Below are 18,529 nucleotides of genomic sequence, written 5' to 3'. Positions count from 1 at the left end.
GCATTTTGCTGTACTTCTCAGTGTGAAAGCACGTATGCCCTCAAAATAGTAAGTGTAAAGGCCCCTTTATACTCCTGCGTAGCGCTACAGCGTCCATTGTGTTGACTTTTGCCGAGCAGGCTAACTTCCGGTTTAGCTCTCCACTAATGTGAATGGGAGTAAAAATGTAAACGGCTGGTTTAGCCTTTTCAAATGTAATCGACCGATCTTTGAATTGCATACTCAATTCAATTTTATTTATATAGGGCCAAATCACAACAACAGTTATCTCAGAGCGCATAGCATCACAAATAACCAAATATTAGGCCTGTCTTAACATTTATGAGTTAGCAGTGATGTAGTCATCAGAAAAGTAAACGAACAAATTTTTATGTGTAAGAAAACTCAACCTTTATGGCTTAATTTACTTTTTTCAGCCCTTTTTCGGTTCCGATTTATAAGAGGCAAAAAAAATTGGGTAGAACAATAATATTAAATTATTTTTTCTATATGTTGTGGGGAAAACAATATGAGTATTGGTAGCACTGGTTAGTTTACTTCCTCTTTGGGCAACAGATATTTGACTTTCTGCTTAGGAGTGTGGAGTAAACAGCAATTTTGTATTCATTATGCATTCATAAAAACATTTATTTACATATTAAACATCTAGCTATTTGTACTCAGATGTCAAATATGTTTTGAGTTTTTTTTTTTTTTTATGGATAATGTGTTGCAACTCTGTTTTTACAATTAGATCTTCTTCTGGGGTTTTTGAGTGAAGCTTTGAATGTCTGTCTAGGGATGAAACGGTATGAAAATTTCATTTCACGATTATAGTGACCAGAATAATCACGGTTATCAGTATCACGGTATTGTAGAAATATGCCAAAAAATATTAAAATGTACTGATACACGCACACACTGAAACCATTTCAACAAGTTTTATATTGAAAACTACAAATACAATTGCCATTTTGTTTGCATAAAAAATAAAATAACTGCAAATACATTTTGTAAACATATGAAAATAATCAGTGTGCATTATCAAGATTTTATATTATATAGGTAATACAATGACCCCGTGGACAATTACATGAAAACAAATAAGTCTTGAGAAGACAGTGATAGTAACTGTAATGAGCCCAAAAACTGACATAAATACAGAGGAGTCTGTAGCAATTTAGATATGCTGGTTGGTTGACTAAACAGCGTAATGTGTTCTCATGTGCAGTGGACGAATAGACTCAGCCGACACACGACGCACACAGCAACAGAACAACGTGTAGCGTTTTTACAAGACCAGCAACACTGAGATCTTCAGTTTACAAGCTGTTAGCAAGTCAGACAGACAAACCAAAGCTAAAAGTTAACTCACCCTGAGTTCATTAAGGTTATTTTTTCCTCTTCCTAAGTTTCCCTCAGCGCTCTCATAAAAACTAAAATACGACCGGACTTCAGAGTGACTGAAAAATCTCTGCAGCGTTCCGCCGTGTTGTCATTGACCCAAACAAACCCATGTTGCATTCTGCGCATGGGCGCCTGCTTCTGGGAGATGCTGGACAGTGTTTGCCGTGAGATTATAATAGCACGGTTAACCGTACCCGGTTATCATGGTAATTAAATTGTGTACAATAATAACCTTCAGGAATTTTACCATGGTTTACCATTAAACCGGTAATCGTTTCATCCCTATGTCTGTCGTCATATTTTATAACGTCATTATCCAAACAAAAAAGAATCCTCAAACAAAATCCTTAATTTGAATAAAGTAATTGATCAGATTAAATGAATTGCGTTTAGGAAGGTTTTTAGCCAATTGGTTTAAATGCAATGTAAGTAGCTTAATAATGTGGCTTTAACATGTCATCCACTGCAATCTAGAGACCATCCAACCTTACATAGGTTAAAGGTTGACCCTGTTAGTACAGTAAGGCATAGTGAATAAATCTGGCACAGTTCTCCTGTTTCGCCAGACTCACTCCTCTCATGTTATGCATTTAACCAAATATAATTCTCGATGCATTTACTTTATTTTTTATCAATTTTTCGTACTGTATGACCACATTTAGAATAATTGTTAATATCTCATCAACATTCGTGCTATATACTGATATGGTGGGATGAAAATGTTCCCATTATGTGAGATAAATTTCCTGACAGTATTGATAATACTTTGAACCTGAGTGCAATGCAGTCCGGAGTCTATCATTTTAAAGGTGATTCCTCATCAGCATCCACTGCTTTTCTCACTTTATCATCCGCATTGTGACTTAATGAGTTTTCATGCACTTATTTTACTGGTTTTGTTAAGAAATGTTTAAAACTAAAATCATTTTCATTATAACATTGGTTTGTTTTTATTTCATAATGGAATTTTGCCCAGTATTTAATTTAACATTTTATTTCATAATGTGGGCTTTTAATGACAGTTACAATAACATTATTATTAATATCTAATACCACAAAAATTCATTCCAGGCATCAGAATCATAAACAGCTTTATTGCCAAGTAGTTTTTACACATACAAGGAATTTGCTTTGGTGAAAAGGTTAGGTTAGATAGTGAAGATCCAGTGTTAGCGGCAGCAGCTAGCTGGTGTATTAAGTCACTTTAGAAGTAAACAAGTTTGTGCTTCTGTGAAAAAGGCACAACTCTGAAGAGCTAATAGGCAGACAGCTTTTCTCTGTGGTCGTTCTACTCAACAGGATCTTTCTAACCCTGACTCTTCAGTTCAAACGGGGCGTTAGGGATGAGGGTTTATACCCCGTCCCAGACCATATTGGTTTGGCTTTTCAAATTAACATGTTTCACACTTGTTTTCATGGCCAGGCTATTGGGTTTTGCCTGTAAATATTGGTCAGTGTCTTAAATGGCTCACTGTAACTACTTTGATCCTGTTTACCTTTATCTCCTTTGTGTTTAGAAGGGTTTACTTTCTACGTATTTATTGAGTATGTTGCTAATGTCATTCAGTTTGGTTTTTTGAAGAAGGCATCTGTTCTTTTGAGTTACTGGTCTCAGTATCGGATCTTCTACAACATTTCAGGCCTTTAGGAAGGCTACTGCTTACTAGCAAGTTGGCTGGAACGGCAGCCACTTTTATTCCCTGTATTATATTGCTAATAATGTCATAAACAAATTAATTTTCACACTTTACTTTTTATCACTGCGAGCCTTGACACACAAAGCTAGCTCTGGGTTAAATGGATACGTTTTCATTCTTTTTAGGTTGGGTTATGTTTTGTTTGTTTGTTTTGCAATTAAAGTAAAAATTGTTATTTGCATCATATTCCAAAGGACATCACAGGTATAAATTATGTTTATAAATAGAGCCTGACCATAGGGGATTTTTAAAGACTAACACAAAACTTTTACTTTTGAGGATATTAAAATCCTATTTACACTACCGTCCAAAAGGTTGTGGTCATGAAATGAGTTTTAATAGGAAATATAGCATAATGAATATGGTCATTGACAAGGTTAGAAATAATAATTTTTTGTTGAAATAATAAATCCTTCACTTGTGGCAATTACAGCACTGCAGACCTCTGTAATTCTAGTCAGTTTGTTGAGATAATCTAAAGAGATTTCATCCCATGCTTCCTGAAGCACCCACCACAAGTTGGATTGGCTTGATGGGCACTTTTTAAATACTATACAGTTGCTGCTCTCACAAAAGCTCAACAGGGTTGAGATCCGATGACTGTGCAGGCCAATCCATTAGTGTTGTCACGATACTGGAATTTCTAACTTTGATACAGTACCTTGAAAATATCTATTTTCGATACCACAGGGGGAAATTGACACAAAATTTATTAAATTAATGAATTGAATTACTAAACTATCCGATCACCTTATCTTTATAGTAAGTAAAGTCAATAGTACTGTGTGTTAAGCAGAACAGCATCAGTTAATTTATTTCTGATCATAGTCAAAGTATTTCCTATCAACTGAAACTCTGCTGTCTGAGATTCATCAGGTCTGACAGCTCTGAGGTGGATTAGCTTACAGGACAGGTAACAGTCCTGTTGTTGTAACAATAACAACAGTTTACTGGGCCATCTTGTTTAATACTTTGGTAATGTTGAAAGGGGAGACGTCTTCAACCTCTCCAGGTTCTTTATAGGGGACGGCGTGTCGGTCCTGCAGGTGCTTTGCTCTTTAGCACTGCTCTGTACCGTCACTTTCATATGGTGGTATGCTTGTATCCTTTGCCAGCATCCAATTACAAGTGATGAGTACTAGCCAATCACAGTACAGTAGGGCGGGACTTACTGTAGTGGCGGGACTTGTCGAAACTCTGGCAGGGGAAAAAAACATGATTGAGACAAGAAGAAAGCGCTGTGAGTGACAAAAGGCGGGGCTATATGGGCACTGCATCGGTGTGTGTATACACTCCCTGTCGGGGAGAAGAGAAGCGCATTTTCAGGATTGATACTGCGGAAAAATAATATTAAAACCGTTGATATTGAAACCGAAATATTCAAATTGATATGTATCAAAAAATCGATATTTTTGACACCATAATCCGTTACAGACAGAATACCAGCTCACTGCTTCTTCCCTAATAGTTCTTGCATAGTTTGGAGCTGTACTTTGGATTTTTGTCCTGTAGGCATGGCATTGCAAAATGCAGTGATAGCCTTCTTTCGTCAAGATCCCTTTTACCCTGTGCAAATCTCCCACTTCACCAAAGCACCCCCAGACCATCACATTGCCTCCACAATGCTTGACAAATGGCATAAAGCACTCCTCCACCATCTATTCATTCAAACTTAGATTTGTCTGTTCATAACACTTTTTTCCAATCTCTGTCTAATGTCTGTGCTCTTTTGCTCGTCATTATCAAGTTTCAGAAGAAAGTTCTTTGTTTCTGGCCATTTTGAGTCTTGAATGGAACAGTTTCAGCTGTGCTACCATAATTGCGAAAGGGTTTTATAATGATCAGTTAGCCTTTTTAAATGATAAACTTGGATTAGCAAACACAACGTGCATACCCTATCTTTTACTCATGTAATATCTGTTCACAGTTTGTTAAATTGCTAACCCTGTGACATCTGGAATGCATTTGCAAAAAAATCATAGAGCAGTATCTTAAAGTGAACTTTGATTTGACAGTAGCACCTCACTGCCTTATGTGTGATCCTAGGCTTATATAATATATTGTAAGCACTTTTTAACTTTATTTAATTGAAATGACAATTTTCCTTCAATTGGTCCCTGTGATGAAGAACCATAACCCCATGTCACTCAATCCCCTGCACTCTGACTCCATCTACTGGCTGATTGTAAAACTTTGTAAAACTTTGAGCTGTTACTTAAAAAATGTTGCCACAGCAGTTGACATAAATTGGTGTGGCTGGAGACACATAGTTTTATTTGCTTAAGATCAAGTGCATAGTGCTTCAGTCCTCTTGGTCAGAGTCCTTCCATATTTGGATTTGCAAAAAAACGGCTGCACAACCACGTTAGTTTTTACTGTAATATGCAATGGGTTAATTTGTAATCTTTGTGTCTCAGTGCCGGTGTTTTAAAGTAGTGTTTTGAATGCTTGAAATTCAGTACTTCTCTATGTATAACTACACTGTGTGTGTGTGTGTTTGTTTATATTTATTTATTTATTTACACACACACACACTCTTAGACCTCCCCCTAGAAAAATTAAAGTTTTCCAATGGAAAATATGTAATTTAACATCATATTGGGCCATTACTTTCACCATATCTCTGAACAAATAGTTGGAAAAGCTAGAGCGGATATTAAATAAACAACACCAAAAGATCAGTCTACTCGGCTGGAACTATAACCATTACTTTTGGTAACATTTGATGCTCTCCACAGTGATTTTACATTTATGGCACAGCATGTTTTGGGCATCACCTCCTAAAACCCTGTTAATATGACCTCAGAATCATTATAGACACGATTCTTCATATGGCCTTCATTATACAGCTTTTGACATTTATTTGTATAGACATTAATATTAAAAAAATTTAAAAATAGACAAAATGAGAAACCACCTCCCTTCTGAGGTGCATTGTATTTGCACCTAAAAATCCAAAAAGAAGCGTCTCCTCATTAGCCTTATTAGTTTTCATCACTAATTTGCTTTACTAACCTCTGGTCCTCAAGTCACCACGGTCCTTTCTTTTCCTAACAACCACTTTTTCAGACTCATCTGAAAACTGAAAAATAATTTAGGATTAACCAGGCTGTGAACAGGACAGAGCTGTAGGCTACACCTGTTTTGTTTAAGTTTATACCTGATCTTCTCAACATTGGTCAAGTAGGTAGTAACAAAATACAGCTACCAGTTACTTTCTGTAAATTGAGCTAATAAGTTACAATGCCAAAAGATGCAGGCTAATGTAGAAGCTTCCCTGCTCAGCTGCGCAGTCTGAAGGGGAGGGGAGATGTTAGCTAGCGCAAACAGGCTTCACTTTTCCAGCAGTTGGGGAAACAACATACAGACTTTTCTTGGTCTTGACAAGCTGACACACCGTAACTGACACAGTCTATTTACTGCCAGAATATTTTCTCCCTCTCGCGTTCTGCAGTCACTTTCTGGACAATCAAACACTCGCTCCGATTCGGTGTACCTCCCGATTCGGAGTTACGTAGCTCTTTTTACAGCACATGTCACGTAGATGTCCTTTGAAGAATGAGGAGATGAAGCGAGCCAAGCGATGAGTGTTACCATGTTCAGTGTGTGAGTGAAAATTAGTACCGCATTGATATAATAATGATTGTGTGAGATTTTAGTAGCGGCGGTCACAATTCAGCAGCGACACACTGCCGCTCGTGAATGCATATAGGGGAAACACTAAAGGCTGTAGGCTGAACAACGCAATTGAAGAGGTCATTTGAATCCGTGTATGGTTCTTATTCTGTTTCAAAACCAAATCAGAAAAAACAAAACAAAAGGAAAAACGGTAAACAAATGTTTTTTCTGTTTTAAACCCAAAACGGAAAAACAAAGGAACTGCATTTTGTTCTATCTTTGACCAGTGTTGTATCCCTACAACCCGTTCTCACTCCATGTGTCACACATGGATGCATGGTCAAGGCCCATCGGCGTCTGTTTGTAATGCACTGGGGATCCCTATAGCGTCATAGTTCAACGCAGTGAGGGAAGCCCTGTAGCATGAGAAATGTTTGGAGCAAATGATCACCAATCAACTCATGTTCCTCATACTTGTAGAGGAATATCTACAAAACTAAAATTATGCTTTAAAAAACAATTGGAATTTCTTACTTTGCAGTGATTCTTTGCATCATTTTGTTACACCCAGCATTAATTATATGTCCTTTGCAAGCCTCTCTAAACAAGGATAAAACAGTTTCGGAAACCATATTACAGCAAATTTTACATTTCTTTTAACTGCCAGGAGACCAAACTAAAGTTGCCATTACTAATTCCTTTGTCTTTGTCAGTGGTGGTCATGGTGTTTAGAGGGGTTGGTAGTGCACAACTGTAGCAAATGCAGAGAGAAAAAATATGCCCAGTCTTATATTTTCTGATATTTCCTGTTGTCAGGTTTTAACTAACCAGAGCTGCAGCTGGTTTAGTTTTATTAATTGAATTACTGATGCTCGTGTCGCTCGAAATGTTTACTTTCCTTTGCTTTTCTTTCAGTTCTACAAGCATGTTGTCCAGAGTGTGGAGAAGTTCATACAAAAGGTGAGTTATGTTTTAAAAGAGGATCGCAGTGCAGTAAAATTTTGTGATTTAAACCATTCTTAACATATAGAATTTTTAAGGACACTCAGATTTTCCTAAACCAGTCAGATAGGACATGTAGGTTATGGCAGAGAGAGATCCCAATAGTTTATATATTGAATGTAAATGCAGTGTTAATTCCTTTACCAAGCCAATGTCTTCTCTTAACAATTTCACAAATTGCTTGTGTTCAACTTGAAGTGTTACTATAGCTCTCTAAAAAGGTGCACTGTTCGCTTAAGTAAATGCACAAAAGGCCCCAGACAGTAACTTCATAGATTGTTTGACTTCAAATAAATGTGTTTCTGTATCTACAGTGCAAACCAGAATACAAAGTCCCAGGGTTGTACGTCATCGACTCGATTGTCAGACAGTCGCGACACCAGTTTGGCATGGAGAAAGATGTTTTTGCCCCACGCTTCAGCAAAAATATCATTGCAACGTTCCAGCACCTTTATCGTTGCCCATCAGACGATAAGGTCAGGCAGTTTTTAATGGGTTTTGTGTTCCTCTCTGTGGCTTTTCATTTTTGTGGCTCGTCATGGTTTCATGAGAGTTAAAATCAGACGCCTTGCTATATACCTCAGTTTTAATAAGTGTGTTAGGAATAGACTAGGTTATGTCACAGTTTTTGTCATGTTTGTTGGTGTTTCCAGAGTAAGATAGTGCGAGTCCTGAACCTGTGGCAAAAGAATGCGGTCTTCAAGAGTGACATCATCCAGCCACTGTTGGACATGGCAGCAGGGATTCCCCCTCCCAGTGTCACACCAGTCATGCCCAGCAGTGCTGCCCCAGTCAATAACACTACACCTGGTCAGTACACTCTGATAATGTGGTCAAATACCTTGTTTGACACCACTATGGAATGCACTTACTTCATGGTTCATATTGAAACACCTCTGTCTCTGTGCGTCCAGGCACGCCGGCTACTCCGGCTACCCCAGCTAACATAGTCCAGGGTCTGCCTGATTGGGCTTCACAGATTACCAACACAGACACTGTGGCTGCTGTGGCACAGATCCTACAGAGTCCCCAGGGACAACAGGTTAGTGAACATGTCCACCCAGCATCTCAGTTAATAAACTATTAAACTGTAAATGTTTGGGTAAATGGGTAAATAATAATCCTTAAGAATCTGTATGTCCAGTAAACTAATGCTTTGACCTTTTTTCTTGAGTACCCTCTGAAGTTTGTGTGGCTGTTGGTGTTGAAAATGTGTCAAATACTCTGGATTGTCACTTGTTGTAGCTGCAGCAGCTGGTTCAGAGTCTACAGATGCAGCAGCAGAAGCCCCAGCCTTCCCTGCTGCAGGCCCTGGATGCTGGCCTGGTGGTGCAGTTGCAAGCCCTGACAGCTCAACTCACTGCCGCTGCTACTGCCAACAGCCTCAACCCCCTGGAGCAGAGAGTCTCCTCTTTTAATAAGGTAATGCTGCAGTCAGCACCTGGATGTTTCTTATTCCTTGTTTCACCTGATGCCTCTTGATGTAATGTGTTTTGTTTGTTTGTTGCAGAAACTTCTGGGTCCTTTTGATTTTGGGAATGATTCTGAACGCGGTGAAGAATCTAAAAAGGACACTTCATCATCTCAACTGTGAGTTTATTGTGTTTTATGATGAATCTGTTATTTCTCCCACAATAAAATTGACTTGTGAGTTATCCAGAATCCTTTCAGTGTGTCAAACACCTCCACGGATCTAATCGAGCTGCTGATCACTTTCAGGCCCATGGTGTCGGAGCCCATTAACAGCTCCCTCTTCCATCAGCTGGCTGAGCAGCTACAACAGCAGAACCTGGAGCAGTTTCAGAAACAGCTTTTAGAGCACCAGCAACACCAACAGAAGGTAGGTACACACACGATCACGGTTTGCCAAAGAATATTTTCCAGAACTGATGGTGTACTTGTGCCTGCCGTGCTTTAGCAGACAAATATTTTTACTTCCCAAGTTGTTCTGTGTTAACATATTAGGTCGTAAATAGACTGCCCACTACACTCCTCAACAGCCAGTGACCGTACACTATAGGGCTGTGCGATATGACGATAGATATTGTCAAACGATGGATATCGATCGTTTACAATTATGCGTTCATATGGTTGTCGCAAATTCCACACTGCACCATAATATTTTGGTGAGGAAATGGCGCTTTGCACCGCGATGAAGTTAGTATATCAATAATGTCCTCAATAACAGTATAATAAATGTTCAATATATCGTCAATAAGTATTTGCTTTAATTCATTTGAATCACGGACAAATAAGCACTTAATTTTTCTATTAAAATATTTTGTTGAGGAAAAAGAGGCCCGAAAAAAGATTAACTAATCATGTGTAAATATCCCTAGACTTGTCTGCGTAGATGTCTTGTTAATGATAGGACACTTACATAATAGGTACGACATTCTTTTTATTCTTCCAGGCAATGAGTGTGGAGGCACAAGACTCAATCTTTGGGCAGGAGAACTCAGTTGCGACTGCTCAGAGCACCAGCCAGGCTCAACTTCCTGAGCCAGAGAACAAGTTGGATGACTCCATAGACAACCAACAACAGGTATGCTTGACCAGTATGCCATTAGCAAGATTTGTACTCATTGTCATTTATACCTCAGTTGTTTTTATTTACTTTTGGAAATGCAGTGAATGTCTCAACTTAGGGGTGAGGGAGCTGGCCAAAATATTTCTATTTAATCGCAATCAGGATCCACAATCTAAATTGCAATGCTTTTTCTCAATTTTTAATTGCCCTCTGGACCATTGCCAGACTTGAAGGTGCCTATGAATTTCTCCATTTGCACCATTAAAACACAATATTGCATTAGACATTACACAGGTTTCAATTATGATTAAAACCTGAGTTTAATTTAAAGTTGTTAACAGAAGCCGAAAAAATACACATCATAAAACAACACTTTCCAAGAACTCAACTCATTTGCATAGTTGACAATATGTCACCCAAGGAAAAGCCAAGTGTAGACAAGTAATTCGTTTAATCAGCCCTCTAGTTGGCTAAATCGCTCTATTGGTTTGTTAATGTAGCATGGATCTGCTAGTCAATGAGGTTATGTGAAGTTTGGAAACAGAATTAAGAGGACATTAAATACCACAGCCTCTACAATTCGTCTGAAAAGTAGATTGAGGACACCTTAGATCACGATCTTGATCTTGTCAGATTGCCCCAGGCGCAGATCTGTTTTCTACAGTACCTTGTATTTCTGTACAGAGATTCATTGAAATCTCCTTGCCTTTTTTAGGACATGGATCTGGATGAGGGCCCTGATGGTATGGAGGAGGAGCTCTTTGAGGCGGAGGAGAAGAAGATTGTGAGCACACGCTCCAGAACACGCTCAAGGTCGCGCTCTAGGTCAGTCTCACTTATTTCTGAAATCTCATTTTGTGGCAAGAATTTCCAAATATGTCTAGAATATTGCGGAATTGTCTGCTGTACAAAATGGAGAAGATATTATCTTTTAACCTTGTTAGAAAAGTGCTGACTATTGTCCTGAAGGTCAGATGATGCAGTGCAACCTTGTCTCTGTCTAGCTTACTAGAATTGCTTTTACTTTCTTGCTTCAGAAGACTCACATAATCTCCTGTGTTTCCTCCATAGGCCCAAGAAAAAAATACAGTCATATGAGACATCAGACACTGACCAGAGAGTATTTTTATTCATCACGTTTATATCAGGAAGTAATAGTGGTACCAAATCTGTATTATGTCTAGTTCAGTCAAAGTGTGTTGTAAATTCAAACGAAAGTGCTTGATTAAATTTTCAAATAAAGGAAATTTAGAGCAGTAACTATTTGTCTGTACAAGCTGGTAATATTAGGCTGCTGTAGTCTTTTAATTTCAAACACTGGAGCTCACTGTAGTGCATTTCGAAACTGGAGAACTGTTCAATTCAGTTACGAAATGTGAAAACAGACTTGGATTTTCAAAAGGAGCAGGCCTGTGGTGTTACATTAAACATGACAAAAAGTAAATCTTATTAATTTTTAGGGTTTTTCTCTCTGTAGGTCTCCCAAGAGGAGAAGGTCCAGGTCCCGCTCAGGCTCGCGTAAACGTAAACACCGCAAGCGATCACGCTCACGCTCCAGAGACCGCAAGAGGAAGTCATCACGTTCTTACTCAAGTGAAAGACGCGCCCGAGAGCGAGATAAGGAGCGGCAGAAGAAAGGACTGCCTCCCATCCGATCCAAGACTCTAAGTGGTAAGTGGAAGTCATTATTTCAGAATATTTGATGTCAGTGCTTTTCTAATGAGTAATAATTGTTTTCCCCTCTATTTGAACCAAGTGTGCAGCACAACTCTATGGGTGGGGCAGGTGGACAAGAAGGCTACTCAGCAAGACCTTACCAATTTATTTGAAGAGTATGGCCAGATTGAGTCGATTAATGTAAGTAGACCCCTTCCACTCTTGACCCTCTAATTTAGTAACAGCCATGTTAGCCAGTTCTTTGATCACCAAAAACTGTCATGTAGACATTCATTTGTCATTCTAGCGACCTTAAGCTGCTGGTTACTGTCTGCCATACTGCTGTTACAATTCCTCCATCTTTTTTATTTCTTTGTCATTCCTCCATGCTACACACTTACGTTCTCTCATTTTCTCATAAAGACATTGCTCATCGATCACACATCTAAGTCTGTTGTTGTTCTCCACTGTATGGCCATGTCTTGTTCAACCGTCGCATGTCTTACGAATGTAATTTGTTTATCTGCAGATGATCCCTCCCAGAGGCTGTGCCTACATCTGTATGGTCCACAGACAGGATGCGTACCGTGCTCGCCAGAAGCTCAGCACTGGCTCCTTTAAGATTGGCTCCAAAATCATTAAGGTACACATTTCATTTATTATTCCATCAATTGTATTCTCTGTCTCCTTGTGGTTTCTTCTAATGTAATTTTCTCTTGACCTCCAATGGTGAAAACTCAGTGGGATGCATTACACATCAGAGACAGTTTAGCTTTCCAAGCACATGGATCCTTGTATGCTCCCAGAAATGACTTGCTGTTTCTTGACCTTGGCCATGTGTGTATCTGGTCCAGATTGCATGGGCTCTGAACAAGGGGGTAAAGCAGGAGTACAAGCAGTTTTGGGATGTGGACCTGGGCGTCACCTACATTCCCTGGGAGAAAGTTAAGCTGGATGACCTGGATGGCTTTGCTGAAGGAGGAATCATAGACCAGGAGACCGTTAATGATGGTAAAAAGAAACGCATCTTCTTACTTTAGCACAGGCACTAGGTCAGTTGACTCAGTATAATTGTTTGTTTAAATATAAGTTGGATACTCAGGCAAGTTTGCACACACATGATGAAAGCATAACGCGGATATCCAAACACGGGCACTTGTAGCATTTAATCATCTAAGTGGATTTGTTTTCGATCCCATTCCCTCCCTTGTTTGTTTTGTTATAGTAATAAACAAAATTTAACAAATAGAAAAATTGTGAATTAGGGAGGGGGCAACTAAATCCCCAGTTCCAAACAAAGAATTGGATGAGAGTTTAAAACTTCTTTTCATCTTTTTGTCTGTCTCCGCAGAGTGGGAAGCATCCAAGAATTCTGAACCAGCCAAGGAGGTTACAAGTCAGCCAGTAAGCGCTGAGACTACAACAGCATCTAACACCCAGACTGAAACCTACAGTCAGCAGGTCACCATGATGCCTGTGCAGGTATTGAGGAGGGCCTGTCTTAGTGTGTGGATATACAGTACAGTGCACATAGGGCCCACTGTTTTAATTTTTGCCAATATTCACAGAAAAATTGTACAGTGGTGTCCCAGATTTTATGTTTTATTTATTTTATATGACAGTGGTGACGGTACATCGTTGTTTGCAATAAGTAGGGCTATTTTGATCTGTTAAACATGCAGAGTTTTGAACGAGGCTTGGAGGGCACTAGGACATGGTCTAGAAACCTGTGTACCATGAAACTTAGCCATTGCACTATTAAGTATTTTAAAAGCCTAACCAGGGACCAAGGTTATTGTTAACGAAGGTGATCGAAATAACGAAAACTAGATGTGAAAAAACATTGTCGTTAATTAAAATAAAAATAAAAACTAATGAATGACTAATGAAGTAACCTTGCCAGGGACAGGAGTTGTAAATGAGTTATAGATAGAAACCTGCATGCATGGCATCTAGTTTGTATTCTTTATAAAGCAATGCCTCATGTGTTTGTCCCTGTTAAATAAACACTAAATAAATAAATAAGTTATCCATTATATGTGTTCTCTCGTGTCTCTCATCCAGCTGCCAGTGGCCCAGGCTGTTCCCAGTGCAGTCGGTTTGGTGCCTCCTTCCTTCCCTGTCACTATGGGCATACCTCCACCAGGCTACGGGCCCCCACCACCGTTCATAAGGGCTGGTTTCAATACCTCACAGCCCCCGCCCGGTAAATGACGCAAACAGTCAAATTAAGATCAGGCCCACAGATAGTCACAAGCTCACACAACATTATTTTCTGTTTTGCAGGTTTTATGCAGGCAGCACAGACAGCAGCCATGGCCTCAGCAACTACTTGTGAGTATATATGCCATGGATGTAGTTATAAAAATTGACATGTCCTTTTATGTCATTTAGTTGGAATGTATTAGCTTGGATTAAATAAGATGCTCCTGTGTCCACCTATAGCTCTAGTGCAGTCTTCAACCAGCCAAGAAGCTGTCAAGGAATCACCATTCAGCGCTATGATTCCTCCGACCAGCACTATCCCCGGTAGCTTCATGGCCTCAGCCATCCCTGGAGCTGGTGTGTTCAACCCAGTGGGAGTCCAAACTCAGCACGCCACCAGTGACAAAACAGCACAGTCTGCAGAGGGTATGGATGCTGCTGCAGAGCTTACATTGCAAGGTGAAGCAATGTTAACATGTTCTTTCAGACTGGTAGACACTCTGATCTCGTAGAGTATTGTCTGTATAGAGTGTTTTTAGTTGTGGTTATAAACGTTTTTTTTTGTTTGGCCAAGAATCATTTTAACATTTATTTATTTTGTTGTGTTTCGTCCCCAGGCATGCAGAATGCAGTCCGCAGTGGGATGGGTCTCCTTGGCATGCACCCCACAGCTTCCCTCACCCACCCGCTGCATCAGTCTGGTCTGGCTGGACAGAGAATGCCTGGCCTGCTGCCTCTTGATGTGCGACCTAACCTCCTCCAACCTGGGGTAGCCGCCCGCTTCCCACTGCTCATGCAGCAGGGCCCTGCACAGCAGGCTGCTGGTCTCCTTGACAGTGCCCTCCAGGCTCAAGCCCGTGCTAGGGCTCCCTTCTCTCAGCTGGACCCCTTCAACAGGGCCCCCAACCTTAACAATGAAAATGTATCCAAGACAGAAGATGAGTCTTCCTCTGGGGCTGATGAGGGCAAAGACCAGGATTATCGCTTCCCTCCGATGGAAAAGCAGAGCACAGGCCTGCTGAGGACCCCTCCGCCAGAGCATAGGGAGCCACTTGGAGGTGGTGGTGGAGCAGGAGGTGTTGGGGGAGGTAGGCCTCCCTTGCTTCAGACCCCAGGGACTCAGCCAGCCAGAACCAGTCTAGCGGGACGTCTGCAGGCTCTTGCAGGCTTCACTCCTGATAACCGCTGGAACCAGACCAGAGGGGACTTTGATGAACGAGATGGCATGCGCGGAGGACTACAGGCCCAGGGTGGTCCAAAAGGCTTTCAGGAGGAGCGGCCCACACCTGGCCAGAACTTCCCCAACCGCTTTGACAGCCGTCCTGGGACAGCAGGAGGAGCAGCTGGAGTTCCGGGAAATGCTGGAGCTGTTGGGGGGCCACAGGCCTGGAACCGTAGTGGTGGTGCCACGGCGCCTTTCGACAGTGAACTACATCAAGACCTGGATGACCGAAGACGTCCGTGGGACAGGCAAAGAGACAGAGATGAAAGAGATTTTGACTTCAGGAGGGAGATGAATGGTAACCGCCACAGCCGGGAGAGAGAGCGGGAGCGTGAGAGAGACAGGGAGCGAGGCCGAGACCGCCCCAGAGAGCATGAACGCGAAAGAGACCGTGACAAAGAGAGAGACCGCGAGAGGGAACGTGAACGTGGGGGCTGGACACCTCTTCTCCCTCTACCTACACCTCTGCTTCCAACTCCAGCTCTCAATCCCAACCTGACCCTGAACCAAGGCAAACTGCTTACACCGCTCAAATTGAACCCCCAGATTCAGCAACGGTTCCAGTCCCCACTCCTGCCTCAAGGTCAGGCCAAGCCCTCTCTCTTGGGTCTGAATCAGCCACTGCCACAGATTCAGATTAAGTCTCCACCTCCATCACAGAGCCAGGCAGCAGTGCCCGAGCCCCAGTCAGCAGAACCATCTGAGACACATCAGGCAAAGTCACCACCCTCAGCCCAATCACTTGACCCAACATGTAACAGCAAGGGTCAGAGCCCATTGACGGAGGCTCCCACCCAGGCCGAGTCATCACCACAAACTGAGACCCCTTCACAAACAGAATCTCCATCCCAGCCCATGACCCAGTCCCCCTCCAAAACCACTTCTTCTCCAGACAATGAGACCCCAAGCCAGGCTTCACCGTTGGTTGAGGCCTCATCCCAGGACTCACCTGTGGCCTTCACACAAGCTGCCAGCTCCCCTGAAGAGACGACTTACTCTCTGGAGGAGCAGCAAAGCCCACAGAAGGATGAGGAGGAATCACAAGAGAGAGCCTCCTCACCCCAACCCCAGTGGGGCAATGGACCTGGGATGGACAATAGCATTGTGGCTGAACCCACACCTGAGGCCTCTCCTGAGCCCACTCAGGAACCCTCCACCGATTCTGTGCTCCCTGAAAGTGAACCAGAGCAGCAGCAGGAGCAGCTTGACTCTCCTAAGGACGTAGACAATGAACAGAGTGAGCCCGTGGAGGAAGCTGCAAGTCAGCCAGTGGTAGACACTGTCACAGACACTGAGGGGACATAATCATCACTCAGTAGGTAAAAGATCATTTTGTAAAGTTGTCTCTTCTTCTCTGTACTCATGTCAGCAAACCACCACACGGGACATGGCGAATACTGACTCACATCAGTTATTGTCCAATAACAAAGGATTTTATCTCTCACAAATACCAGTGTACTTAAATAGAAGGCTTGTTAGCTGATTTATTGATAGACAATTTTGTTTTTGTTTTATTTCCTTTTTCCTTTTTTAAGTTGTAATGCCACCCCTCCCGTTTTAATTAATCTAAGCTTGGCGAATTTTATTGAATTGCCTACCAAAATGTTTCAATTGTATATGGGGAAAATGAGCTTTGGCCTTCCTATGGAAGAAGTAAATAAGTAAGTAAGAAATCCTGGCTCTTCGACAATGGAGTGAATACATTACACACAATACTTGAAAACAGCAGTTGCTGGCCCCATTTCTGTCTCCTCTTCTTTTAAAAATGCTGCTGCAAAGTTTTCAATGAATGCTTTTGTGGTGTCCTGCAATGCGTTCTGTTTCAAAGCTGAACGAATAGCCTGCATACAGTGAAACCAGTACAGTTGCTTATAATTGGGGAAAAAAAGGAACATTTTTAAAATGAAAACATGAAAATGTTGTATCCCCAAAATAAATGTCTGTAATTTGTTTCCAATTATACAGTGAACACAAACAGAAATTTACATGCCAGGGGGAAGAAAAAGAAAATGAACAGAGGGATGTTCTGATGTTGGGTACATATTGTTTTAGTTTGAAATAAACATGCTTTGTCTGTTTAAAACACATGCTTTAGGACTGTTTTCTGCCCCTGGACCAGTGGAAACTAAGACTGCTTTACAGACTCGTACACATTGTGTGCTGTCACTTCAGTCGATTTGATGTTCTCGTAACTCAAGTTGCTGCTATACCATCCATCCACAGGGCACTTTGTTGGATGCAACCGTGGGACTTGTAGTTTTTAGTTTCTGATGACATCAGCCTGTATGTTTCCCCTAAGCTTTTGCTGGGTGACTGTTGAGGATGGGATTGTGCCTTTTTGAATGGATTTGTCGTTCATGATGCTACCCAACACTACTGTGTGATGTAAACCAGACTGTGACGCGGTTTCAGACAGCTCTATGAACACAATGCTACCTGCACAGAATTGACTGGCCTACTGTTTGAAATGTAGCTGGGCAGTTTGTACAGCACTCACCTAGAGAAGTCTATATCCTCCATCGTTCTGTGCATGCAGGCCTGTAGCCATGTTTTAACCTTCCTGTCTCTCTTGTTCATTTCATACTTGTAGTGCTTTTCTGTTGAGACATACTGCTAGAAATCCATAGTTTGCTGTTCTCTCAGACCAAATGTCTACTACAGGAGTTGTGATGTTGAATAAAAGTTGAAGGTGCATCAGATTTTAACCCTCTTACTGTCATGAATCCTGACTCAGGCCGATCTGATGAACTCTTGCACACACATCAACACTGTAGCTTCAAATGGAGATAACTTTAAAACCAGACACATGTTAGTAGTAAACCAATGAAACTGTAAACTGACTGGGACATACACATCTAGTATACCAGGTTGTGTATTTAGAGAAGTTTCTAAAAGCAATAGAGAACTACATCCTGAGGAAAAACTCCCATGAGACCTGAGATGCTGAACAAAGGTCAATTCCACACTGTCAAAACACTGCAATATACTTTATTCCACACCTACCCATAAAGGTATAAATATTAATCAGTCAAATTATTTGCTGAATCCAAGCAAAGGGTACATGTCTCACAAGGGACAGCCATCTTACCTCAATAGAACAAAAGGGTAAGGAGGGAATATACAAATGAGGGAGATGTGGAGGATGTAGAAGATGCTGGCCGCTGCTCCTCCACCCTGCACTGCCAGAACCACCCAGCTGCTACAGCTGGAGGA

The 18,529-nt window shown here is 41.2% G+C and overlaps 1 protein-coding gene across 4 annotated transcripts in view; it reads left to right on the top strand.

The window, feature by feature from the left end:
• Window positions 1-18,015, top strand: part of scaf8 (SR-related CTD-associated factor 8) — a 31,323-nt gene extending 13,308 nt beyond the window's left edge. For 3 of the 4 annotated variants that reach the window (XM_046062510.1, XM_046062513.1, XM_046062514.1), the window contains 18 exons: window positions 7,617-7,661; window positions 8,018-8,179; window positions 8,357-8,513; window positions 8,618-8,745; window positions 8,949-9,125; window positions 9,214-9,293; window positions 9,423-9,543; window positions 10,117-10,248; window positions 10,949-11,058; window positions 11,711-11,904; window positions 11,990-12,090; window positions 12,419-12,532; window positions 12,744-12,900; window positions 13,241-13,371; window positions 13,954-14,095; window positions 14,176-14,223; window positions 14,335-14,553; window positions 14,712-18,015. In XM_046062510.1, coding sequence (XP_045918466.1) covers window positions 7,617-7,661; window positions 8,018-8,179; window positions 8,357-8,513; window positions 8,618-8,745; window positions 8,949-9,125; window positions 9,214-9,293; window positions 9,423-9,543; window positions 10,117-10,248; window positions 10,949-11,058; window positions 11,711-11,904; window positions 11,990-12,090; window positions 12,419-12,532; window positions 12,744-12,900; window positions 13,241-13,371; window positions 13,954-14,095; window positions 14,176-14,223; window positions 14,335-14,553; window positions 14,712-16,621 — 4,128 coding nt within the window. In that variant the 3' untranslated portion in view covers window positions 16,622-18,015. The remainder of the gene's footprint in view (window positions 1-7,616; window positions 7,662-8,017; window positions 8,180-8,356; window positions 8,514-8,617; window positions 8,746-8,948; window positions 9,126-9,213; window positions 9,294-9,422; window positions 9,544-10,116; window positions 10,249-10,948; window positions 11,059-11,710; window positions 11,905-11,989; window positions 12,091-12,418; window positions 12,533-12,743; window positions 12,901-13,240; window positions 13,372-13,953; window positions 14,096-14,175; window positions 14,224-14,334; window positions 14,554-14,711) is intronic. The other variant, XM_046062511.1, reaches the window with a different exon arrangement.
• The last annotated feature ends 514 nt before the right edge of the window (window positions 18,016-18,529 follow it).

The sequence above is a fragment of the Micropterus dolomieu genome, linkage group LG11 (assembly GCF_021292245.1).
Source record: "Micropterus dolomieu isolate WLL.071019.BEF.003 ecotype Adirondacks linkage group LG11, ASM2129224v1, whole genome shotgun sequence".
In the NCBI taxonomy this organism is placed as follows: Eukaryota; Metazoa; Chordata; class Actinopteri; order Centrarchiformes; family Centrarchidae; genus Micropterus; species Micropterus dolomieu.
The sequence above is the reverse complement of the archived record's forward strand: the minus strand, read 5'-3'. Positions and strand labels throughout refer to the sequence as shown.